At 47.8% G+C, this 23876-nt stretch overlaps 1 protein-coding gene across 1 annotated transcript; it reads right to left on the bottom strand.

Annotated features, from left to right (window-relative positions):
• Positions 1-9840: 9840 nt before the first annotated feature.
• Positions 9841-21306, bottom strand: KCNMB4 (potassium calcium-activated channel subfamily M regulatory beta subunit 4). The gene is made up of 3 exons (XM_042816336.1): positions 20968-21306; positions 15451-15578; positions 9841-10375 (listed from the first exon to the last, which is right to left on the bottom strand). The coding sequence occupies exons 1-3, from the start codon at positions 21304-21306 to the stop codon at positions 10207-10209; spliced, it is 636 nt and encodes a 211-aa protein (XP_042672270.1). The 3' UTR covers positions 9841-10206.
• Positions 21307-23876: the final 2570 nt, after the last annotated feature.

The following is a 23876-nucleotide window of genomic DNA, read 5'->3' as shown; positions in this document are numbered from 1 at the left end:
CATCCTCGTCTTCTGTGTGACTGCCTCTGCATTATGGATCTTCTTGCCCTGCTGCTCAGAAAAGGTCATAAGTGAACTTGATTTCAAGTGAGATGGTCTTCAGAGAACATTAACTTCATCAGGATCCTCAGCCTATTGGGAAAAAGGGGTTCTGCTGTTGCCCTCTGGCTGGATGAGTGCCCATGCAGAAAGATACAGTTTTTTGCATCCTCAGTTCTTTGCCCTTACCCCCAAACAAATATGGTCTGGATTATACAATGTGCATTTGAACCAACAGTGCATCTCAGAAACTTGAGTGCCTGTTATTTGAGAGACATCACCTCACAAAGCCGTTGTACCAATTAAGGCTGCACTGGAGCTACATCACCATCTACCACCTGAGGATCTGAGCCACGCTTTATAACAAATGCATTTCTTTCTTTCTCCCTTGCCACAGTGCTCGAAACCCATTAGCATTCCTGTGGGTTCAGGGTGCTGGGCAGCAGCATACTTATTGCCTGCTCTGTGTGTCTCAGTTAGTCCTTATTTGTCATAAGAAGTGTTCAGGACAAGATAAATCTGTTTATTTAAAAGGGGGAATGATGAATTAGGCTTTATTTTGTACTGTGAGCTGTGCACTGAAAGCAAGAGGGAGTTAGATGTTCTCTTTGTGACATGGAAGCTCACCTCTTAGGCATTTTGGGTCCTGAAGCCAGCGTGGGTGCAGGAGAGCGGAATCATGTACGGTTTGTATCCCCACACAGGAGAAACATGGCCAGCATTGCAGACAGGAATAAATACAGGTTGTTTTACAAAGTGCAGCAGGGAACTGCAATACAGAGGGTCTCCAGCACCTCTGGTTTACCTAGAAGACCATAGATGGATCCTGTTGAAATAATACTGCCGCAATCAGCTTTTTATCCACATCAGGGTCAGGAGCGAGTGGGGCAGGCCGGGACCCAGCTGGGGGTGTTTGGGCACACAAACAGCAGCTGAGGGCAGGGGGAGTGCTGCCAAGGGGTGACAGCCACAGCCCTGAGCAGCAGCCGAAAGCTGGGCACCTCGTTGACCAATGCTGTGCTGGCGAGGACAGGCCTTTCTGTACATGGCCTTCTCCATGCTTGTGCCAAAATCCCTGCCAAGTTCCACGCTGTGTCCTTGCTGTTTGAGCGGAGCCCTGCAGCAGCTTCCCTTTGTTGCGTTTTGCTCCTCTTCCCACAGCACCAAGGCCACAACCTCAAAGTCGTGTCCTGCAATTTGAGACCTCTTGGGACAAGGAGCCCACATGCTGACCCATGGCTCAAGGAGAGGCAGTGCTCTCTCAAAAAATGGGGTGCACTCAGACAGAGTGAGCTGGGTGAGCCTTCCGGGAGGGATGTGTCTGCCAGCAGCACTGAAGCATGGCCCAGCTCTCACAGCTGCTTTTTTCCATGTGCCTGTCTCCTCTGGTTTGCACCAGGCCTCAGAACAAGGCATGCTTTGCTGAGCAATGCCCACCAAGTGTGATTTCCCGCACGGATGCAAACCTGGCGAGGACAAAAAGCCAATGAAGTTGCTAATAGAATGCCTCCATAAAAAGTCTTTGCAGGGCTATCAAGAGCACAAATTTGGCTTAGATGAGGTCCCTCTTTTGCATGGAGAGCAACATGCTTTCATTGAGTCCTTGTCTCTGCTTCCAGTAGAGCTGTAGCATTTCTGTCAGCTTTGTCCCTTGGGAGTGGGAGCCAGGCACCCAGATAGCGTGGAGCTGCTCACACACTTGAGGGGCTTTGCTTGTGCTGTGACCTAACCTTGTCCCCTCCATCTTCTCCAACCCACGAGGGCAGTCACCATCAGCACCTGAGGGCTGCAGAACTTCCCATAGGATCTCACTGGCTGTGGAGACAGCGAACAGCAGGAGTGTCACATCTGATCACACACAGGCATATCTAGAGCAGAGATGTCTGTCCAGAGTGATCATCCCAGGCTTCCCTAGGATTGCCCATCCCAAATATCCAAAAGTGGGCAGGAGTCATGAAAGACAAAAAAAGTGGTTAGATTGACTAAACATATCTTAGCAGGTGTCTGCAGTGCCTGTGTATGCATCCATGAGCTTAAATGAACCGACTGCAATCCCTGCATCCTGTCTGCACTTGGGGATGGAGGAGGAGTTGAGCTACACTGCCCTGCTGAATGGAGGTGGCCTGGGGCTGTCTCAGAGCCTTCAGCCCCTCACTGCTTTGCAGAAGCCACTCAGCATTTCAGAAAGAAGCTCTGAATTCACAGCTGGTGAGAAAGAGATTTACAGCTCCACTGATTGTCAGAGAAGCAGAGTGCTGGGAATGTTGACACTATAATCCCACTCTCCTGCTCCTGTTGGGCACATGGGACAAAGGTCTGGTTTTAGCCTAGAGCAGATGTGAGGCTCCAGTGCAGCCCACACTGAAGGAAGGCCCTTCCGTTCTGTTCTCTGTCCTACAGAGTATAAAGAAACCTGAAATTAAAGGGGAGACCCTTGGCATTATGGCTAAGAAAGGCCACACTTCCTGGGAAGTCACAGACCAGATGACAGATAGTAAAGCCATCAGAATAGATGTAGTATGAACTGAGCTACACTGTAAAAAGAATAAAAATAACCAGATGTGGACAGTAAAGTGAAGATCTGAATGCTGCACACAGCATGGCTAGGGAGAAAAATGTGATGCAAATAACAAAGAGATACAGAGAGGTGCGTGTGTTAATTGGGGGCACTTCTCTTGCTTGTCACTGACTGAAGCTGCAGTAATGAAACCACTAGGAGAAAAGATGGGTACTTGAAAAGGTAATAAAGACTCAGATAATGTCCAAAGTATCCAACAGATCAGTAAAGATGTGCTCGAGACACCAAGCATAATAAATGCCAGCATCTTGTTATCTTATCACTGGATCTAAAAGACACCTGGAGCCAAATTATTTGCCAGTCCAGCTTGGAGAAACTGAACTGGCAGACAACTGGAATTAATTAATGCCCTACAGATCCGCGCCAGAAAGGTTGAGGAGCACTAAAAATATCTGAGGAGCCTGTTTCTTACACATCATGCCAATTAGATCCGGTTGGATTGTGACAAATTTTCTGTCAACGTCCTGGTGAACATGCAGCTCCCACAGCACCCCCCCTCCCCCGGAGTTCCCAGGCAGGCATCTTGTGTTAAATTGCCCAGAATGTCAGTGGCAAAAATAGAGGGGAAGAAAAGCAAAAAAAGAAGAGCTGCTGTCAAGTGTGCTGTGGTTGATCAGCCAGGGCCCATGGCCTGTTTGGGCTGTCACACATCGTCCTTCTGGCTCTTCAGACTTTCCCCAGTTCCCACAGCCCACATGGTAGTGCCTGGCTGCTCAGCCCTGGCTCACCCACTGCATCTGTGAGGAACAGGGGTGATGGGTTTGGAAAATGAGCAATCTAGCACTGACTTTCTCACAGGTTCAAGTATGGCGGATGGGTGGAACTACCCTCAAGGAAGAGAGAACGGAGAGAGGAGGGAACAGATCTGGACAGCTGGCTTTGGGCTCATGCTGTGTTATGCCCCATGTATGAGACCTCAGTGTGGTGGAACTCTGCTCTCTGCAAATTTCCACCGTGGAAATGGGGAATCAGAGGGTTTTGTTTGTGTGATCAGATCCCGCTTGCTTCTGAAGTGCCACTGCACCTTCAAGTACCCCCACAGTGAATGGGAGAATCTGATGCAGAGCCTTCACAAACAGCTTCCCTTTACATACATCTCCGCACACCCCCCCTCTTGTACTTTCCCAAGTAATTAAATTGTGCAGCTGAGGAGAGTGATTTGGAAAACAGATGGCATGCAAGATGCTGTAGGAAACAGTGGTGCGTTTTAAACATTCACAGCAGATCTGCAGGCAGATTTGAGTGGTATATGGGCCTTAAAGCAGCTGCAGTTCAAAGTCTGCTTGTGCTACCACCTGAAACCAGAAGAAACGAGGACCCCTTTAGCATCCAACAAGAAACTCACAGCAAAGGTCAAGACCAAGCTTTTCCATGAGCATTGTGGCCAGCATCATTTGCCACACCGGTTGTTGTGACATATCCAATATTCCTGGTAAGTGTCAATGACAGCATCCATGGAATGAAATCTGAGATTTGGGCAAGACGGGATCTTGAAACAACTAGTTTAGCCAAACCTAGCAGTAGTCCACAAAGCAAGGGAGAATTATAATAAAAAAAAAAAAAAAAAAGAGCAGTTATTAATTAATCTGTGAAGATGTGACATTAAGCAGTTGTGAGACATCTCCTCACTGTGATGTTTTCCTCCTTACTGCGACAGCACATCCCAGACAGGCTCCCTGTTCCAAGCCCATTCTCTTGCTCTCCTCCTTGCCTTCACATCTATAAGCACTGCACAACTTGATGAGGTGAGGAGCCCAGCCCTGCTGGCACAGCACCATGCAATGGGAGCCCACCACTGCCTCCCAACCTCTGACAGGGAGGAGATAGATGGACAGAACTTCCACTGTTGTGGCCAAGGAAGGAGCAGTGCCCATGGCATCTGCTGCTGCATCTGCATTGAATGTGTCTTTGCTCAGAGATTAGATGAAACAGAGACAGTGCTGGAGTGTGCTAGATGGGGCTGCTCCTCCTTTTAGGAAAAAGGCACAGTCATCAGCTCCCAGTCCCCAAAATGCTGCTGGAAAGTTTCTTATCCTCTCTATCCTAGTAATGAAAACCATCACAAGAGGAGCAGGTGCTTCCACCACTGAGCGTATTTCCACACCAAGCTGGAGGTCATTTTCAGAGAGACTAATAAACTGGGCATAAAGAGTTTAAGCCATCCAGTTAAATAATGACAGATGTTTAGGGAAGGAAGAGCAGGAAGAAACACAAGTCTCTCAGTGCGTGGAGTTGAAAGAAAATTAGTTCAGCATATGAAGGCATTGTTCAGTTGAACAGCGTGGGGCAATGCTGGAGGTGGCAGGGAGGCAGCTGCCGTCACGTGCCTGTGGGCACAGCTCTGCTGGAGCACCTCACGGGGCGGCGGAGCAGGAGAAATACTGCATCCCACTGCACTGCATGCCTATTTCTGCAGATCTTTCCACCTGTTGGGATAGGGGTTGGGAAACTGGGATCGCTGCGTTTGTGTCCATCTTGGCTGCTATTTCATGGCACAGCCATGCACACAGCACCTAACCCCTGAACACAGAGGTTCAGCTGCCTGTAAAAGAACTGCTCACCTCCTGGGATGTGTGGAGACTTCTACAGACCAATTAAAATCTCTACTTGAGAGAAGCTACTAATAATAACCATGCTGCCAGCCTTCTTCTTTCTCACCCAAGGACAGAGCAGGTTTTAATACAGCACATTTGCCAGAAATGCACTCTCCTGAAAGGGGAAGCAAACCATTTCTTGCCAGGAAGGCTGCAGCACTTCTTGTGTGGGTCTTTTTTTGCACATTTCATAGGGTGCAATAGGTACTACTTAAATCAGAGGGCCAAATTGTCAGAACACTGAGCTACATAATGAGCAATCCTAATAGCAATGCTTGACTTGGCAACACAGTCTTCAAGGTTACATAGTGGAGCACAGAATGTATACCAAATAAAGTGATCTGCAATCTGTCTTTGCAAAATAAATATGATACTAATCAACTTGGCATTTTGCTTTGTGTTTTGCATTTTCATCTTGGCTATCAATAAAAGCAACCTTGAAAGTGCAGATTAAGGAGCGTTAGGCAGGAGTGACAGAGAACAACACAACAAGGAGGGGTGCAAGTTGGTACAAATGGTTGTAGATCATTATAAAGCTAATTACTAAGGGACACTGCTCAGTGTGTGTGAATACAGAATAATGATGAGTTCAGTAAACCTCTACTGCACAGTATGTGTGAGTGTGTGCATGCCTGGAAAAAGGCTGCTGCTTGGGAAGGAAGCAGAACAGCGAAGCTGGGGCACATGTAGCACCCCAGCAGCAGAAGGGCAGAAAGAAGCGGTGCCCAACCTGTAGAATCACACACAGATTCACACACAGAATGGCCTGGTTGGAAGGGACCTCAAGGATCATGAATCTCCAACTCCCCCATCACAGACAGGGCCAAAAGAATCCCAATTTAATACTAGACCAGGCTCATCCAATCTGGCCTTGAACACCTCCAGGGACAGGGCATCCACAGCCTCTCTGGGCAGCCTGTTCCAGCACCTCACCACTCTCACAGTAGAGAACTTCCCCCTGACATCCAACCTAAATCTTCCCTCCTTCAACTTAAAACCATTTCCCCTTGTCCTGCTGCTGTCTACCCTTTCAAATAGTTGAATATATGAATATGAATCATAGAATGGTTTGGGTTGGAAGAGACCTTGAAGATCATCTAGTTCCAACCTCCTGCTATGGGCAGGGACACCTCCACTACACCAGGTTTAACCTAACCCATCCAGTCTACCAACCCATGTAATGTTGTGTACTGACAGCTCCTCAGCCCATATTCAATCTCCCTGAGCTTGTTGCCACTCTGATACAAATTAATTTCTTAAATGAAATCTGGATGCATTATTTAAAAATGCTCACTGTGCTGTATTACTTCCCGTATGTCTCCATCAGTCTCCAGTTTGACTGTAAAAAAGTAGCAAAGTTCACAGAACGCTATTTGCTTTTAAGCAAAACCACTTACTGCCTGGGATGCATTCATCTGGATGCTTTTAGGTTCGTAGCATACACTCGATGTCTTCAATAACGATTGAAAATGAATGCATCAAAAATCCATCAACAAAAGCTAGCCATTTATTTCCTGAAGCTGGATTATTTGTATCAGGTTGATATTTGAGGGGGAAAAAAAAAAAAAAGAAATAGGTTGCTGGGATCAAGGCTACCTGACATTTGGACATAGTGACCAGTGGATATCGAGTCCTTCCAAACTTCCCCCCGGCCTCAAAACAGCCTTGCGGTAGCTTTTAATTGCCTCAGTCACTGCTCTTCAGAGGAATAGTGCCAAATAAGACAGTTCAGCCTTCATAATTGTGTAGAAGGCTGCCAAACCTACATCCCTCCAAAATTTCATTTTCACCCCCAAATGAAAGCAGTCTCCTCGATGGCCCCAAGCCTCTCTTTCATGCTGCAGCCGCTACCTTGGGCATGGGCCTGATATTTGGTCCCCAGCAGACATTAAGTTCTGCATCCCAGAGGCAGTGTGGAGCTGAGGCTGCCTCCGGGAGGTGGGTGTGTATCAAGGACACCCAGCCTCACCGTCTGCCTATGCTCTGCAGGGCATGGCTGGAGGCTGCTCCTCATCTGAGCTCTGGATTTCCCTTAATCATGAGCTGAAGGAGTGGGAATTGCCTAAAAATGGCACTCCAGAGGGGTTTGGAACAATATGCTGCCTGCTTGCATCTTTTCTTGAGCTATCTCTGATGAGGCTCCTTTCAAGCCACCTGGATGCTAGGCTCCTGGGGTGCCGGGTGTGTTTAGCCCAGAATCCAGCTGCTGCTGTCAGCTGAACAAGCAGTTGTACAAAAAGCTTAATATTTGTTTTTTCCTACTACTTCTGGTGAATGGCAGTTGGCATGCAAATATAGTCAAAAAGTCTGTTGTGTGAATTTATGCTTGACGTGGCATGAGCTCATTAAATTAAGTTACAGGCAGATTACTTTTTTTTTTTTTTTTAAGCAATATAAAGGTGATTCAAGCAACTCTCATAGCATTTCTGGGAAAGTTATTGCAAATGGATTGCTGTATGCACTACACACTGTTTGGAAATTGTGCTGTAGAACTGTAGATGTGAGAGTTGTGTGCAATTTACTGCTTTGCCAACGTATATTGCAGCAAAATTTCACATTTGTGGAATCACAAAATCATCGAATGGCTTAGGTTGGAGGGGACTTTAAAGATCACCCAGTTCCAATCCCCCTGCTGTGGGTTGGTTGCCACACACCAGCTCAGGCTGCCCAGGATCTCACTTAACCTGGCCTTGAATGCCACCAGGGATGGGGCACCACAGCTTCTCCAGGCAGCCTGTGCCAGTGCCTCATCACTCTCTGAGTGAAGAATTTCCTCTTAACATCTAACCTAAATCTCTCCTCTCTTTGTATAAAGCTATTTTCCCTTGTTCTGCCACTATCCTCTTCCATGTGGTCACTTCAGTCTTTAAAGTAGTTCTGGCCCTTTTGTCTGCAGTCAGCAGGTACATTGGGTCACTGGCCAGCTCCTGCATTTGCACTGCTGAGCAGCTTCCAGTAAGACTCCAAGCAACAGGCATTACACATATCCTCAGTATTCCTCCCTCCTTGGATAGCATCTTACCTGTAAAAGGTTTTAAGGACTGGCCAATTTTCCCCTTCACCTCTCGCACCAGCACTCAGAGAGACAACCCACAAGGGTTGGCTGCGCTGGTGCCAGGGCCTGGGGTGCCAACAGAGCTGTGTGGTCCCAATGGGACAAAGCACTCAGCAGACAGACAGACTGACAGCACTGCAGGGACTCTGGCTCCTAAGAAGTGATCAGAGAAAGATGCTGTGCCAACAAACCGGTTTAATTGCTCTGAGTGGAAGGGAAAGCAAGGCTTGCTAACGCTGAGAGACAGAGAGCATGATGGAACTAAACTCCTCAAAGCAAGAACGCATAAATATTGAATACATGCAGAAATCAGCTCTGTGGATGGCTCTGAGGAGAGCAGATGTGTGGCTGAGCAGACACTTCAGAGAATACACCATAAAAGCTGAAAACATACAAAGGGGAATCAGCGAATAATCCTCTGGAAGGAAATCCCCGGCTTCCACCAAGCACGGGGATTAGAAGGACTTGTCTGAACCAACAAAGCACAGACTGCTGCAGCAGAAGAGTGAATTTCAGTGGTTCTTCCTCAGCATCACATCCCGGCACAGCAGAGGTGTGTCAGTTGTGATGTTTAACTTGAGGAGATTGTTAAACTCTCTGCAGTGTCATCCCTGTAAACATTACTTACTTCCAGAAGCCCCGCCACATTTCCACCCCATTTGGGGACACGATGTCTGATGGAGTGAGATTCATGAGCTCAATTCACTTCTTGCTCTCTACACAGAGAACTGGCCACGCAAACCAGGCACAAAAGCTTCTGGAGCACAGACAGAGAGGATTTTGTTAATCTGGATTTGTGAGCTCCCTGCTACTGGCTTGGCAGTCTGAGACAATCTGTGTCACCACACACCTCCTCCTTTGGGAAAACAGGGAAATACAGTCAGGTAGAAAACCACAGCCTTTCCCTGTACCTGTGAGAAGTTACCAACTATTGAATTTGGGAAAAAAAATAGGCAACCAAACCTGAAACCACGTGCATGTGGGTGATGTTTCACGATCACAGAGAATGTGAGAGCGCGCTGAGGGAGCTCAGCAGCTCTGCTCATCCTGGCAGTGCATTTCAGTGGGACAGTCCCTTCCAAGCAGCAGGCATCCCACAGCAGGCAGGGCCCAGGTGATGCTCCAGCAGTCCCTTGCAGCATGCTGGTTGGAGAAGCTCTGATAACAGTTAGGTACAACCACACCAAACACCACTGCAGTTCCTAAGAGCCTGGGAGCATCCTGGCATGACAGAGAGGGGACAAGAAAAGCTGTAGGGACTGAATACAGCTGAAGCAATTAGGTCAGATCCAGTACCTTTTCCAGCCTGATTCATTGCCTCTTCCAGTAATTGTTTTTCAGATAAATATTTCTGGGAGGTTTTTACATTTCCTTGCTCTGAGCAGGTGGTGATGATGGATTTCATCTGGATAGAAGTGAAAGTATGAGTTTTAAAGCGAAGGTTTTCTACTCAGTGACAAATAGTAAGCAGAGCAGTATCTTTGTCATAACCATTTTTGTTTGTTTTTAAAGAGAAAACAAAGATGTAAAAACAAAAGAGCCAAACTTTATTACTTTGGAAATACAGTCTATATCATAAAGGAAATTATTTTAAATATTCGATATTAAACAATAGCAAAGATCACTTTGCAGAGAATAAATGAGCCGTGTCAGTGTTTTCAGAAATTGTCTCTCAACACCGCTATGAGCCGGGCAGCTGCCGGTGAGGGCAGACAGAGCACAGTGTGTTGGTGCAGTGTGGAGATTTGGTAGCAGGTAATTATTTACTGCCACAGCAGAGGAAGCAGCTAGCTGGTACTGGGCAGAGTAGGCTCCCAAGATTAACTCTCTGGCAGGAGCAGCTCTGCCACCAGCCGGGACGCACGGTGCCAAGCTTCACAGTGCTCTGAGCCTTCCCACGTGAACGAGGTTCCCTGGCGGCCTCCATCCCCGCAGCCCCGCTACAAGTGCTTCTTCCTCTGGATGGCCTCTGCCCTGGCAGCCAGGCTGCGGGCACAGGCGGTCAGCGCCACGATGAGGACGCCCACCAGGAAGGTGACCAGCGGCCAGAGGAAGCAGTGCAAGAGGACGGTCTCATCATGGGTGCGCTTCAGCATGACGTCGTCTGGCCTGCAAAGGGAAGGAGCGTGAACCCACCCGGCGCCAATGGAATGGTGTGGAAGCAATAAAGTCATCTTATGTGCATATTTCTAACTGAAACGGCCTCAGACACTGCATGAGGAATTCCAGGTGCGATTACAGCTCCTCTCCCAGCTGTGAGCCCTGGCTGTGCTCCAGGTGAAGCGGCGAAAGGCCTGAGCACATCCCAAGAGGCCCTATAGGGACCGGCCAAGACCTGTCCCACAAAGCTGTGCAGTGGTAGCTAGGACAGCCGCGTGGTTGACATATCCGTCCCCAGAGGGAGCAGAGAGGAGGGGAGCAAGGAGGAGGTGTTCCAGAGAATTCAGTGGGAATTGAGCCAGGCCAAGTGTCTGACAGCTCAGTGCCCACCTGCTTCCCACGAGCCTGGTAGACGGTGTGGGCCCGTGCAGGCAGGTTCTCAGCCCTAGCTCTGCCTGCTTTCCCTGCAGCTTAACAGAGTCATTAAGTCAGTCTCATAGCATTTGCACTTTCTGGCTGCTTTCCCAGCTCCAGCCAGATACGGGCAGACTGCTGGAACACCATCTGCAAAGGAAGCAAGCAAACTTTTTCCAGTTAGGAAAATACACACCGTTGGTCCTAGCTTTGTCAGACCAGCAGTGGGCTCTCTCTCCTGCCCCCAAGAACTAAGCATGGCCACGGGCAGGAACAGCCACTGGTGCAGTGGCTGCAGCACCTCTCCCACAATAACTCCATCCCACCCAGAATGCAGCCCTGAGGAACCACCTCCTTCCAGGGGAAACAGAGAGAACCCCCTCCTGCTGCACCAAGAAACTAAAGATGCCTGCACATTGGCAGACACCAGCATCTCTGTGCTACCAACAGTGGTCATGAGCAGCTTGGCTACATAAAAGCTGGCGCTCAGCTACATAAAAATTGATCAAAAGAAATCCAGGTGCATTCAACAGCAGAGATGTGAAGTCTGCTCAGCTGAAATCCTCCAAACACATCATCAGGCACATGTGGAGACTGCAATTTGAATAAAATAACACAGTGTGCACAGACTCACCATCTATGCCACCCTAATGGCAGTACCCAAACAAAAATTGTTTCCTGGGAGGCACAGTGCTGCTTACCTTCTGTTCACTGTATGCATGTTTTCATCACCTGTGATTAACAGAGTGCTAATTGACCATAAATAGACAGCACTGAGTTGTCTCTGCTCTAAACTTGCAAGAGTCACTGAATTTTAAGTTTGTGCTTTTTTAAAAAAGTGTATACTAAACAAAGAGTTCAAAAACAAAAGGCACACCAATAAACTAGAAAATTGGATTAAATTAAAGAAAGAAAATGTGGCTGGGGAGAGCAAGATATCCTTTTAATTATATCTGAAGAGATTCAGGAAAATATCTGATGTGACTGCAGTGATGGATTCCAACCCTCATTTGCAGGTGAGGCTGCAGCTCTTTCCTTTTGGAAAATAGGTGTGAAATTAGTGGAGTTTCAGTATTATTGCTGGTTTTACTTGTATATTACTATTAACAGTAGTTGCAGCAGCAGTTCTTGGGTCATACTTTATAGAAAGTAAGAAACAATTCCCTGTTAACTGCTCACAGCATCTCTGCAGACAGTGCACACTGTAAAGATGTGGTACTGCTCCTACAGTGGCTAACACTGCACAGCACCACCAACACAACCAAGAAAACCTACACACATCTCAACTTTAACTCTGAAAGCATAACTTCCCCTTTTACTGCCCAGACAAGGAAGGCAGAAATCTGTATTCGTTGTAAAAAGGCAAAACAGCATTAATTTTTAGGAGGACTTCTTGCTCAGGGTCATAGCCTCTCTGCCCCTGAGCAGGGCTGCCTGGATGAACGGGCACTGAGTGAAGCAGATCTCCACCACACCCCATGGAGCAATTACCACACATCATGCAGAGAACTGCTTGCAGAGGTTACCAGAAAGTCATGCAGGACCAAAAATCTACAGGCATGTAAATGCCTCCGTTATCATTTATTTACTACACTGTGGAATTTCTGTGACACAGCAGAAGGCACAGAAGTGGGGGTGTGGGATAAGGAAATTTTACGTACATTTTTTGTATTCAAAGATGTCTGCCTACATCTTTAAATATATGCAATCTGCACGCACTCATGTTGCCCACAAAGGTTCAATGCCTTCAGCTTCATTACAACAAGCACTCGTTAGTGCTTTTTCCGTTGCTGCAAGGCCTTGGCATGCCACAGGCAGGGGCAGAGCCTTCCTGGCCTCCTGGCCTGAGCACAGCTCCACGAATGACACAGTGGAAGAAAGGATAGGAAATAGCAACACTGTCTTCTAACTGCAGGGAATTAATTAAGAGAACTGTGTGTGTACCAAAGCAGAACAAGATTTATATTCCACCCTATATGGATGAGCAGCCCTGTGGTTACAGCACCCGTGGCTTCTGCAGAGAATTATTCCCAGGTAAATAGCCTACGGTGTATGCTCACCACCATACAGATCATCACTACTCACTAGTCACTACCATTTGCTCTTCAAATTTGATGTGAATTTGTGTGCAGCACCAAGCAACATTGAGAGGTATAAACTACTCTGCAGAAAAGCAATCACAGTATGTTCTTGCTATAATGGATGAGCCTAGAGCTGAAGATCAATAATATCATTTAAATTGACATATGTTCCTTTGTCTATCTCTGCATGGCACGAGATCGAGGGCTCTGAGCTGATGGAGATCTTTGTTTATTACTTTTTGTCATTGTGATTGGTATCAATGAGATCTATAACCTGAAGAAATTAGTCACAGAATCGTCTAGGTTGGAAAAGACCATCAAGATCACAGAGTCCCACCATGGACATAACCTATCAAGTCCCACCACCACACCACGCCCCTTAGCACCGTGTCCACACGTCTTTCTTCTCAAACTGATTGAAGCATGCCCCACCAGCCTACAGGAGATGCCCAACAGTGAGCTCCACACGCAGTAACAATTCTGACAGCATTACCAAATTAAATTTTATGAAGAGGAGATGATGCCAATTCATTTCTCTAGAATTTTATTCTACCCTTTCAAAAAGCCACTGATACTGCAAATACTACTCTATCTAGGGGTCCTACCACTTATATTCTACACGTCTTAGGCAGATGACAAGGAGCAGTTTACTGCAGCACACAGTTCAAAAAATGCTGACAAAAGATCTGCACATTTCTTTCCTGAAGTGAACATATTTTTCCCTCTGTTTGTATGATTTTTCCTGCTTGGCAAGCTCTTTAATTATCATAGCTCCAAAAGTATACCTAGGCAAGCGCCCTTAGAGTCAGCAAAACATAACTTTCAAAGCTCATTCCTATCTCCAGAAGAAAATAGATGGTGTACACATTTCAGCCTAGACTATCTTCAAGTATCTCTGGCTGCGAGCCTTTCTTCTGCTGCATATAAATTGCTGTACAATCAAAAAAAAAGTAGCACTTCAAGGCAGCCATAACATTTGGCAATAACATTTAACAATACAGGACTCAGCAAATATAAGGAAAAAAACCTTGCCCAAGTGCTGCACAGAACAAATGGCAGAGCTTAAGCAGCACACAGCCTCTGATAACTTTGCCTCAGCCTCGCCTGCAGATGTGACATGAGAATCAGCTCACCCAGCCCAGGACACCACCTGGGTGTCTGCACCTGGGCATATCGCCCTGAGCTCCCTACAGGAGAGAGACAAACACCCAGCATATGTCAGGCATTTATTTTGAGTGAGACTTAAAGATCCCATTTCTCTCCTCTGTCACTAACAGCTAACTTTCAAAGCATCTCACCGGCTGTCTCGGATGAATGCCATTCACGATGTCGCCTGCAGAGGATCTGAGCATCCCCTGCCTGGTGAAGCCAAAGCCACTGCTCAGCTCCTGGTCAGCAGGGCCGAGCAGCTTTTTGGCACATCCTGTGGACCAAAGCTGACCCAAGCAAAGGCCAGACCAGGTGTGATACCACTGCACAGGGGATCCTGAGTCACTAGTCCTTAGCACACACCCCAACCTGCAGGCTCTGGACAGTATTTAGCCCCTACCATAAGAAACAACCAGATTTTGCTACTAGGCACAGGTGGTTCCCCCAAGCAAAAAGCTGGCTGGAGACAACAGACTGTTCTCCTGGGCATGCCAACTAGGCCTGCAGTCTCAGCAGGGAGGGGACGACAGCCATAGCCAGAATAGGAGGAACCTGAAGGCCTGAGGTGTCCAGCAGACTGCCCAGAGGAGTCAGGCCCCTCAGTGTCTGCCAGCTTGCTTCAGTTCTCCATGCCAGATCCTTCTGCAACTGGAAACTAAGCCACAAAACCTTGGCTGACCTGGAGACCTGAAGTATTTTCTTTCCACTTCCTCATCTATATGGACCTGTCATCCCCTTCATTGCCATTCTCTCAGATTCCTCCAATTACTCTGCACACTGTGGGTACAGTCAGTTCCAGCCCCCACAGCACTGTCACATCACAGCCCTCACATCACCACCAGAACAAAGCGAGCAAGAGTGCTTCCCCCCTTTTCCTCATAACTGAAGGAAGGAGACCAGATGTGTGACCCTGTGTTCATGCAAGTCACACCAGCATCAGGAGTAATAGGAAGAATAAAACAGAAGCGGTGATACTTTGAGTTACAGCTGTTTACTTTCCAAGCATGTGTGAAAACTGAAAGTTCCATGAATATTTATTGAATGTATCTGACCTATTAATCCACTATGAACACAGTTCCTGTACTGGTCTCTCTTTTTCTTCCAGCCCCTCATGAACACAAGAGGGTTTCTCTCTCCTTGAGGTAAAGAACTAAATACCCAGCAATTTGCCATCAAGGCACTAAAAAGGATGCTTTTTGCCACAGTACTGCATGATTTAAAGGGAACTTTCCTTAGAGCTTTGTATTTTTATCTCAAGTGGTAAAAATGCTTTTCCATTCCCACATAGCTTTTCACCAATAGAGCTGTCTTGCACAAAACTCCTTGCATTAAGCCTCATCACTACTTGTATGTACATACATATTGTGCAGAAAGAACGAAGAGAACAGTTGCTAAACAGATATATAAGCACTTCCACCTATGCAAACGTACATTACTTACCTCAAGTGCTGGTTAAAATAGCATGTAAATGGCTGTGAACCCACTTTCTCTTTCCAGTATTTCTGCTTGTACGTGACATTCTCAGAGTTCTCCTGATCATCTCTGGCACAGGGAGGGATGTAGGAACACTGTCAACACACGCAGCAAAACAGAGTTACTTCTGTGCTTGAGAACACCAGGCATCACTTTCTCCGCATTTTTCTCTTAATGCCAACACTATTGAAATGGGCAGAGAAAAAAATAGTACAAGCTCCCAAGAAAGAAAACCAGTAAGTAAGCTGAAGTTCACTTGACTTGCTAGTTGCACCCTGCAGGTATTGAAAAAGAATTCAGAAACATTCAGAAACAATATCAAAGATTTCTCACAGAATCACCAAGGTCAGAAAAGACCTCCAAGATCATCCAGTCCAACCATCCACCTGTGTACTCATTAACCATGTCCCTCAACACAAAATCCAAATGTTCCTTAAATGTATCATGTTTTGTTCTGTTACCAAACCAACCTGCCATGTAACACCTATGGGTATTTGGCTTGTTTTGTTGTCGTGATGAACATGGAAACAATCAAATATTCCAGCAAATTCCAGATGATGAGATATCTAGTATCTAGCTGATATTCTTTGGCACAAAAGACTTTCAATGCTACTTAATACAACATGAGCAAAAAGCAGCACTGAAAGTTCAAAGGCTCACCTTAGCAGGGCAGTTCAGTGTCTGCTTCTACCACAGAGAAGTCAGCCATTGAGATCCCGGCTCCTGGCTTTGGATATCTGCTTCAAAGCCCCAGGAGATCAAGGGCAGTCTCTCCCCAGTCACAGCTCTCTTGAGACTGGGCTTTCAGAGATTCAGCCCTGGGTCAGTCCCAACACTCCTACATTGTTTCCAAGTGGTGTTGTTCACAAAATCACAGGATGGATGGCTGAGGTTGGCAGGGTCCTCTGGAGGCCATCTGATCCAACCTCCCTGCTCAAGCAGGGTTGCCTAGAGCAGACTGCCCAGGACTGTTTGCCTTTGGCACACCACTCTTCCCTTCCAGCCACAGGGAATTCAACAAGAAAATACAAACTGAATCCAAGAGTGGCAGTATTGAAATATCAGTGTCCAGGCAGAATTCCTCCTGTCATTACCAGACAAGAGATCATTACAGGAGATGCTGAACCAACCTGAGTAACACAGCTGAACTTATCCCCAGGTAACATAAGGCATGGGCAGTAAGACCACCTTTGCTGGTAAAACTTTCTCTGGATCCTGCAAAGACCTTCCACGTCCCCCAGATAACTTGTGAATCTGTCACAAGCTCCACAATCTGGTGAAATATTCTTTATCCCCATCCTGAATTTCATACTTAAGAACAACTGCAGAGATCTCCAAGAGAAGTCTATCAGAATGGACAAGCAGCTGTTGCAGTCTCCAAGGGCAGACTCATCGCAGAGGACTTTTCTGTTGCTTGTGTTTTTGTTTTGTTTGGTTTTGTTTGTTTGTTTTATTTTGTTTTGTTTTTTTTTTTACAGCAGTTCCCGTTCTTTTATCTTGATCTGAAAACACACCAGATCTGTTTCTGTCTCTTCTCTCTGTATCTTCATGGGGAAAAAAACACAAAGGAAACAGATGGAAACTTGTCATAAATCACTGGGACTTCATTGGTTGAATCTCTTGAGAAACGACAATCTCAAAGAAAGGACCTGCCCCTACCTGAGGAAGAATTGTCATCATATGAATCCTATGGGTCCTCCTGATACATCTTCTCAACCCAGTAAAGGCCCTGAGCAGTGGGCAACAGCTTAGGTCCAACCCCAAACTGTATTTATCACCTGCTGCACAGACACTGGAGCTTGTTTTCTTCCTCGGCGCGCCATCAATAGTTCTCACTAACCTAGTGTTCATTTTGGCTCCTTCCGACCCACGTAGGTGGTGAAGCTTTCTTTTTTCAGCCTCCCAAGCACACTTGTTGGGCACTTTACTTGATCAGCTGCATCGCCCTCCAAAGCACTGTCAGCATGAGGATAGAAGGGCAAAATAATCTGGCAACTTCCACTGCCATGAGCTGGTAGGTGAACCTGGGATGACCTCCAGCTTTGGCAACAGGCAGTTTCTGAAAGGTTAATTCCGCAGTCCTTCCCCCACAGTACACAGTGTGAAATCCTACCATCAAAATATAACTAAATGGCAAGTGTCTGAAAGCAGGCTAGGATGCCTTGCACTTAATTGCAGCCCAAGAAGTGACATCCATTTTCAGTGGAAGGGTCCCACCCTATAATACTTCGATGTTTTTTCTTAAGCCAGTCACAAAGAAGTTGGAGAACAGCACTTAAGATTAGACATTCAGAATAAACCTAACGATGTGGAGAGCTTTTCATAGGATCCATCAGTACATGGTGCACCTCCTACACTATATCACAGCAACAATAACATTATTATGCAATTTAAACGCAGTCTCAATTACGCAGCTCAAAATCAGTACTAAGTTAATCATATTCACTCTTCAGTCAAAGCTGCTGTTTGAATAGATGAATCAGGATTCAATTCAGTAAAAATGTCAGAGAGCAGCTAATACAACTTCACACCACTGTTCTAGTAAGCTTTGTGTCTAGTGTGATGCTCCCCCACCAGCGTCTCTGCAGATGCCTGAAAAGACTCCTGGCTGTTTTGAATGCTTCGCTGGAGCACATAATGGAGGAGAGGCAGAGGTATGAGCCCTGGATTAGCTTCCAGCTTGCATTTCATACTTTCAAAGATCAGTTCTTGCCTAAATCAGTAACGTTTTTATAAAAAGAAGCCAGACCTGGTAAGCCCTGAGGAGAGTTGTCTCAATCCTAGAAGACATTGCCTGCATGAAGAGGCCAAGAAAATCTCAAGCACAAACAGATGCTAGGGCCCAAAGCAGAAGCAAGTTAAAGACAAACTGACAGCAAAAGAAGGAGCAAACCTCTGGCCTTCATCTCCAAGAGCCTCATCAAGGACTGTCTTCCTTGGCAAATGGCAAACTGCAGCATGTCCTGTTTGCTGAGGATGGCAGACAACCTGGCATCTCAGTTTGGGAAGCTTGTGGTGAAATGGATTCAGGTTGAGGACAACAGCAAGTGGATGAAATCACGTTCCAGGCAAAGTCCCTACTCCCACCTAGTGTCCCCAGTGGGAGCTGTGCCAGCACCAGACCACTCATCTACCCCAGCTCTTTGAGCCAGCTGGGTGGCCAATGACTCAAGCCCATCGGAGCATCCCCGGAGGAATCCCAACCCCATCACCAAACTGCTGTGCTGGCATGAAGCAGACATCATGTCCTCCCAGTTCCACCTCTCTGTCTTAAAAGTTAGATGATAACAAGTCCCTGTTTAGCTTTGCTTGTATAAATATGCTCTTGGTAAGTATCTCTGGAAAAGTACAACACACCTCTTACGCTAACAGTTTGATTCCTGATGAGTTTCTCCAAACTTGTTGTGCAAGCATTCCCTCACATTTCTGGGTTGTCTTCATGGCCTGAGAGTAAGGAAGGGCTGCTCTGATCGTCTTTGCTGGTAGGAGCAGAGGTGCATAAGCGCTGAAAATTACATCCCCGGGCTCTAGACCTGTCCCACGTCCTCTCAGCAGCACCGAGCAGCATGATCTTCCAGAACAGTGCTTGACTGTAAGGAGAAGTCTGAAAGCAGGACAGCAGATCCTACATCATACTGCCTAGCTGAACCCACAGCCCAGCCCATCGCTGCTGTGTGTGCTGCCACAAGCTCCGTGGAAGACGTCTCGCTCCACGGCCAGGATGTCAGCGACAAACTGACTTCTCAATTAATCCCCCTTAAGCCTTATCTCGGAGATGATTATTGCTATCAAAGCAGCTGAAGAAAGGCTACCGCCTCTCCACTGAGATTTCTTCCTCTGAGACAAAAAAAAAAAAAAAAAAAAAAAAAAAAGGAAATCCACAAATCTCTCAAAGCAAAATGTAATCGCGTGCAGTGCTTCATATATACATTTCTGGATTAACTCTGACCCAGCTACATAATCTTTTAAGAGCCAAAATGAATCCTGGGCCATAGAGCAATGCGATCATCCCAGGAAGCAGGAGGAAAAAAAAAAAAAGTCTTGCAGCTGAGGCTCACAAAGACAGAAAGATGCATTTACACACCAGCCCACTCTACTACAGAAAGTAGTTTTCATCTGAAGGATGGGGGATGTTTCTGTGGGGGGTGCAGCTAGTGGCCAGCTTGGTACAGTTGTGTGTTACAACAAAAAATATGCATTTGTCACACTACTGCTTTAACAACAACAACAGAGCCACCCTATGAGGAGAAGCAGCCAAATGGAATGGAGAACACCGAGACCCTCCAAAAGAGAACTGTTGGTGCTTTTTTTGCCCTCCTACCTGGGAGCTGATCAGCATGCTGTGTGCTTCATTCCGTTAACATGTATGGGTGTGCTACAGGAGGAGGGCAGGCAGGAAGGGTTAAAAGGCTCCACAGGTGCTTGCTCATAAATGGGCCCTAATCAGGAAACGCAGCAGATTCCCAGCCTGTTGTTACGTCCAATCTGTTTTAGCACCAAATTCTGAAAGCTCTCAAAGAGAGCAATAGTTTAGGACACAAATAAGAAGAAGCCTGTAAGCACTCTGCCAGACAGGCTTGAATCCAGGAGAACGAAACCAAAGCACGGAACACATCCTCCATCTCCTTTAAGAGGATACATTTTCCTAATGGGACCTAAAGCACTTTCATTCTCATTTTGTATTGGTATTGCATAGGTAAGGAAAAATAGTTGGACAGTGTTTCTTTCTATGTTCTTTTCCACTCAGTTAAACTCAGTTTCAACCAATGAACGCAATCACATCAAAACTACATCCTTCCTGCTCGGTCTCGGCTGGTCAGCCGGGTTCAGCCCAAACCGGAGAGGCCAAACGGGGTTCCGAGTTCCAGTCAGGCTTCCAGAAGGGCGGGAGAAGGCGGGATCGTGGAGTCAACGGGCAACAGCACCTCGGGAAGGGAGAAGTTTGCAGAGCTCCCACACCGCCCCAGCCCCGCAGCCTCACCGCGGTGCCAACCACTCAACCCAAACCCCGTCAGATTTACCCTCCCGCTTCCCGCTCCGCTGACTTTTCACCCACGCCTGCTACGCGCCCGCAAAGACACCGAGGGCCAAAAAGCGACGCCCGGAGCCCGGCCGCGCAGCCCGACGGCCGGAGCCGCACCGCTGCGGCAGCCTCGGGACGCGCGCCGGCTGCCAGCGCTGAGCCCAGCCCGGCGGGGCTCCGCGGACCCGATCGCGAGCTCATCTGGGACGCGGAGTGGGAAACGCGGGGTCTTCTGGAAACCATTTAAGCGCACCTCCTCCTCGCCCGGCATTAAAAGGCAAAACGAGCGTCCGCCCCGAAAGAAGGAACAACGCTGTCCGGGCTGGCCGGAGGCTGCAACTTCTCCACTAGGGCTGATGCAGAAGTTGAGCGGCACCGAGGAAACTTCCACTTCGGCGCCCGCAGCCTCCCCGTCCCCACCCGCCAAGCGCGGCTCCGAGCGGGGCCCGCCCCGCGCTCACCTTGGGGTTGGTGCGGAGCTGCCGCTCGTCCTCGTGCAGCAGCGCGGGCGCGGAGGAGCGGGAGGTGCGCACCAGCACCTGCAGGCAGGGGTAGCGGGCGGTGCCCCGGCAGGCGGCCCCGCACGAGAAGGTGCAGGCGAAGCGCTCGCCCAGCTGCCGCACCGCCAGCACCGTGCAGTTGGCGGCGCCGCCGCCGCCCCGCTCCTGCAGCGCCGGGCGCAGCCAGCAGCAGCCCAACCCCAGCAGCGAGAGCAGCCCGGCGGCGATGAGCAGGAAGCCCAGCCGCATGCTCTTGTCCTCCGCCTCCGTGTACTCGTAAGCCGCCCGGCCCCGCGCCATCGCCCGCCTGCCCTTCGCCGACGGGCAGCCGCTGCCATCGGCCGCGGCTCGGCGCGCCTCGCCCGCTCCGCTCTCGGCCGCTCCCCCTTCCCCGCCTCCTTCGGGGCCGGGGGGCGGGCGGGTAAATAAATAAATAAGCGGGTAAGAAATAGAAGTGCAGTCGAGAGTGAGGGGGCGGCAAAGGAAGACGTGAATAAAAAATGAAATAAAAGCAATAAGAGCACGAATCGAATAGTATGTGAATAGGGTAAGAAAAGAAGAAGAGGAAAAGAAGATATGATAAAAGAGAAAACAAGGGGAAGGAAAAGGGGGAAGAAAGAAGAAGCAGAAAGAGAAGAAAAGGGTAAAAAAAAAAAAAAAAAAAAAAAGAGGAAAGTGAAAAAAGGGGAAACGAGGAAAAAGGAAAAGAAAGGGAAAAACGAGGAGAAAAGGGAAGGAAAAAAAAGAAAAGAAGGAATAAAGAAATAGGGGAAAAGGAAGGAATAAATAAAAGAAAAAGAGAGGAAAAAATGAAGAGGGAAAAAAGGAAAAAATGGAAAGAAAAGAAGAGGAAAAAAAGGAGAAAAAGGAAAGAAGAAAAAGAAGGAAAAAGAAAAGAGGGATAGAAGGGAAAAGAGGGAAAGAAAAAGAAGGGAGAAGTAAGAAAAGAAAAAAGAGGAAAGGAAAAAAAAAGAAACGGGGCAAAGACGAAAGAGAGGCAACAAAGAAGAAAAAGGAAAAATAAAAAATAAATCAAATTGGTTTTAAATGAATGGCAAAATACAAATTAAAAATTAAATATAAAGATATACGTATATAAAAATAAAATAAACCAACCAACCAAAAAAAAAAAAAAATCCCGTTAGTATCAATTGGGGGGAAAAAAAATGTATTAAACAAAATGAGAAGATATCAACCCAGCTGACCTAATTCAGGTCTGTCCGGGGGCGGAAGGGACAGCTTGCCGTGGGATTATCTGCCTCGAGGAGATTTGCTGCAGGGAGGCTGCCGCAGCTTAGTGCCATGCACTGTGCAAGGTGTGATGCCTGGACCAGGGCAGGCCCTTCTTTTCCTCTAAGGCCGTGTCTGAGACCCCAGTGCAGCACCAGAACAGCCTGACTGGTTGTTATCTGCAGACCACAGGCCGGCCAGACGGTGGCCGGGAGGCAGGAATTGCTTTGAGCAGGAAGGTGTCAGTCTTTAAAAGGTAGCCCTCAGACGTGTCCTGCTCAGATGCAAGGAAATGCACCTCTTGCAAATAAATTTGGTCGATACCCAGCATTACTCGCTGTGGCAGCTACCGCAGTGCCAAAGCACAATAAGCTGCTCTCACATTTTTATTCTGCAGTCTTTATCACAGAACAAAGTGTGACAACTGCTGCTGATGATACAGCAGACAAGAAGGTACAGAAAAATGGAAAAATAAATGTGGGAAATAACACTTTCTTCTGGCCACGTTTTTCACTTTCCCACTGCAGAGCGGCGACGCCAAACTTTTAAAAAATAAAGTTGTTCCGTAAGTTCTCCAAATGGAATATTGAGCTGCGGTTGGCAGGAGGGCCATTAGGCACGGCGCTGTGACATGAATGCAAATGGATGCCAGCGCTGTCCCCAGCTGCACTGCGTGCTGCCGCTGGGCCTCGGGATGGCAGCCCCACCGCAGCCGCTCCCAGCGCTCCAGGTTTCTCTGGAACGGCGCGCCGACTCCAAGCTTTCAGCATACAGCCTTCCTATTACAGGAGGGACATTTTTAGCAGGTAGACACATTACCTGCTATAGAATCCGTGCTCCTGAAGGAGGGCTCCAGCCATGGTTCCCCACTACCCCCACCTTTTGCTGGGCAACATGGCTCACCCCATAACACGCAGGCTCTGTGGCTTTGTGAGTTGGTTTGTTCTCGCCCAGGCTCTGCACATAAAGTGCTATCAGCCAAAAACAGGCAAACAGCTCTGTGGGCAACACCACAACTTTGAGAGCTGGCTTTCCTTCATTCACCAAACCCTGTGCTGCAATCCAAGCAGATGGTGGGGCTGTATTTTGCCTGGAATTGGAGGCTAATGTTTACCAGATAACCACGTGTTGTTTTTGAAGTTCTGCACAATTATTCTTGTTAGCACTAAGCCCGTACCACACACCTGCTCTGGTCAATCAGATGAGAAATGATTGCTGATGCCCAGATTGCAGGAAAATGAAGCTGGGTACCAAGGCCTGGCTGTCACTGCAGGAGGCCACAGCCAGGCACGCTGCCACTGCGAACACAGCCTGGGGCAGAAAAGCCTGGGCCTGGGAGGCTAGCACCTGTGCAATGGAACCCAACTGTCCTACTCAGGCCCTGGGGCCCCTTCCTTGCCCTGCAGCCTACATGAGAGCTTCACCTGCCGCCAGCTGGGTGGTGCCCACTCGCTGATCACATACCTGTTCTGTGGTACAGAAGGGATGCTGCCATCTGGGCGCTGTTTGGGACTGGGAAGAGCTCTGCAGGCCTCCCTTGCAGCAGACGGCCCGCCTGAATGGCACAAGCGACAGGACAGGCTGGCTCTCCACAGCCATGATGTATTGAGAAGGGACGGACTGGAGCCTTGTGAGGCCTC

This window comes from Centrocercus urophasianus, unplaced genomic scaffold (genome assembly GCF_019232065.1).
Source record: "Centrocercus urophasianus isolate 14NV4802_14NV808 unplaced genomic scaffold, USGS_Curo_1.0 seq_15, whole genome shotgun sequence".
Taxonomy (NCBI): domain Eukaryota; kingdom Metazoa; phylum Chordata; class Aves; order Galliformes; family Phasianidae; genus Centrocercus; species Centrocercus urophasianus.
This window is presented reverse-complemented; position numbering and strand designations above follow the sequence as displayed.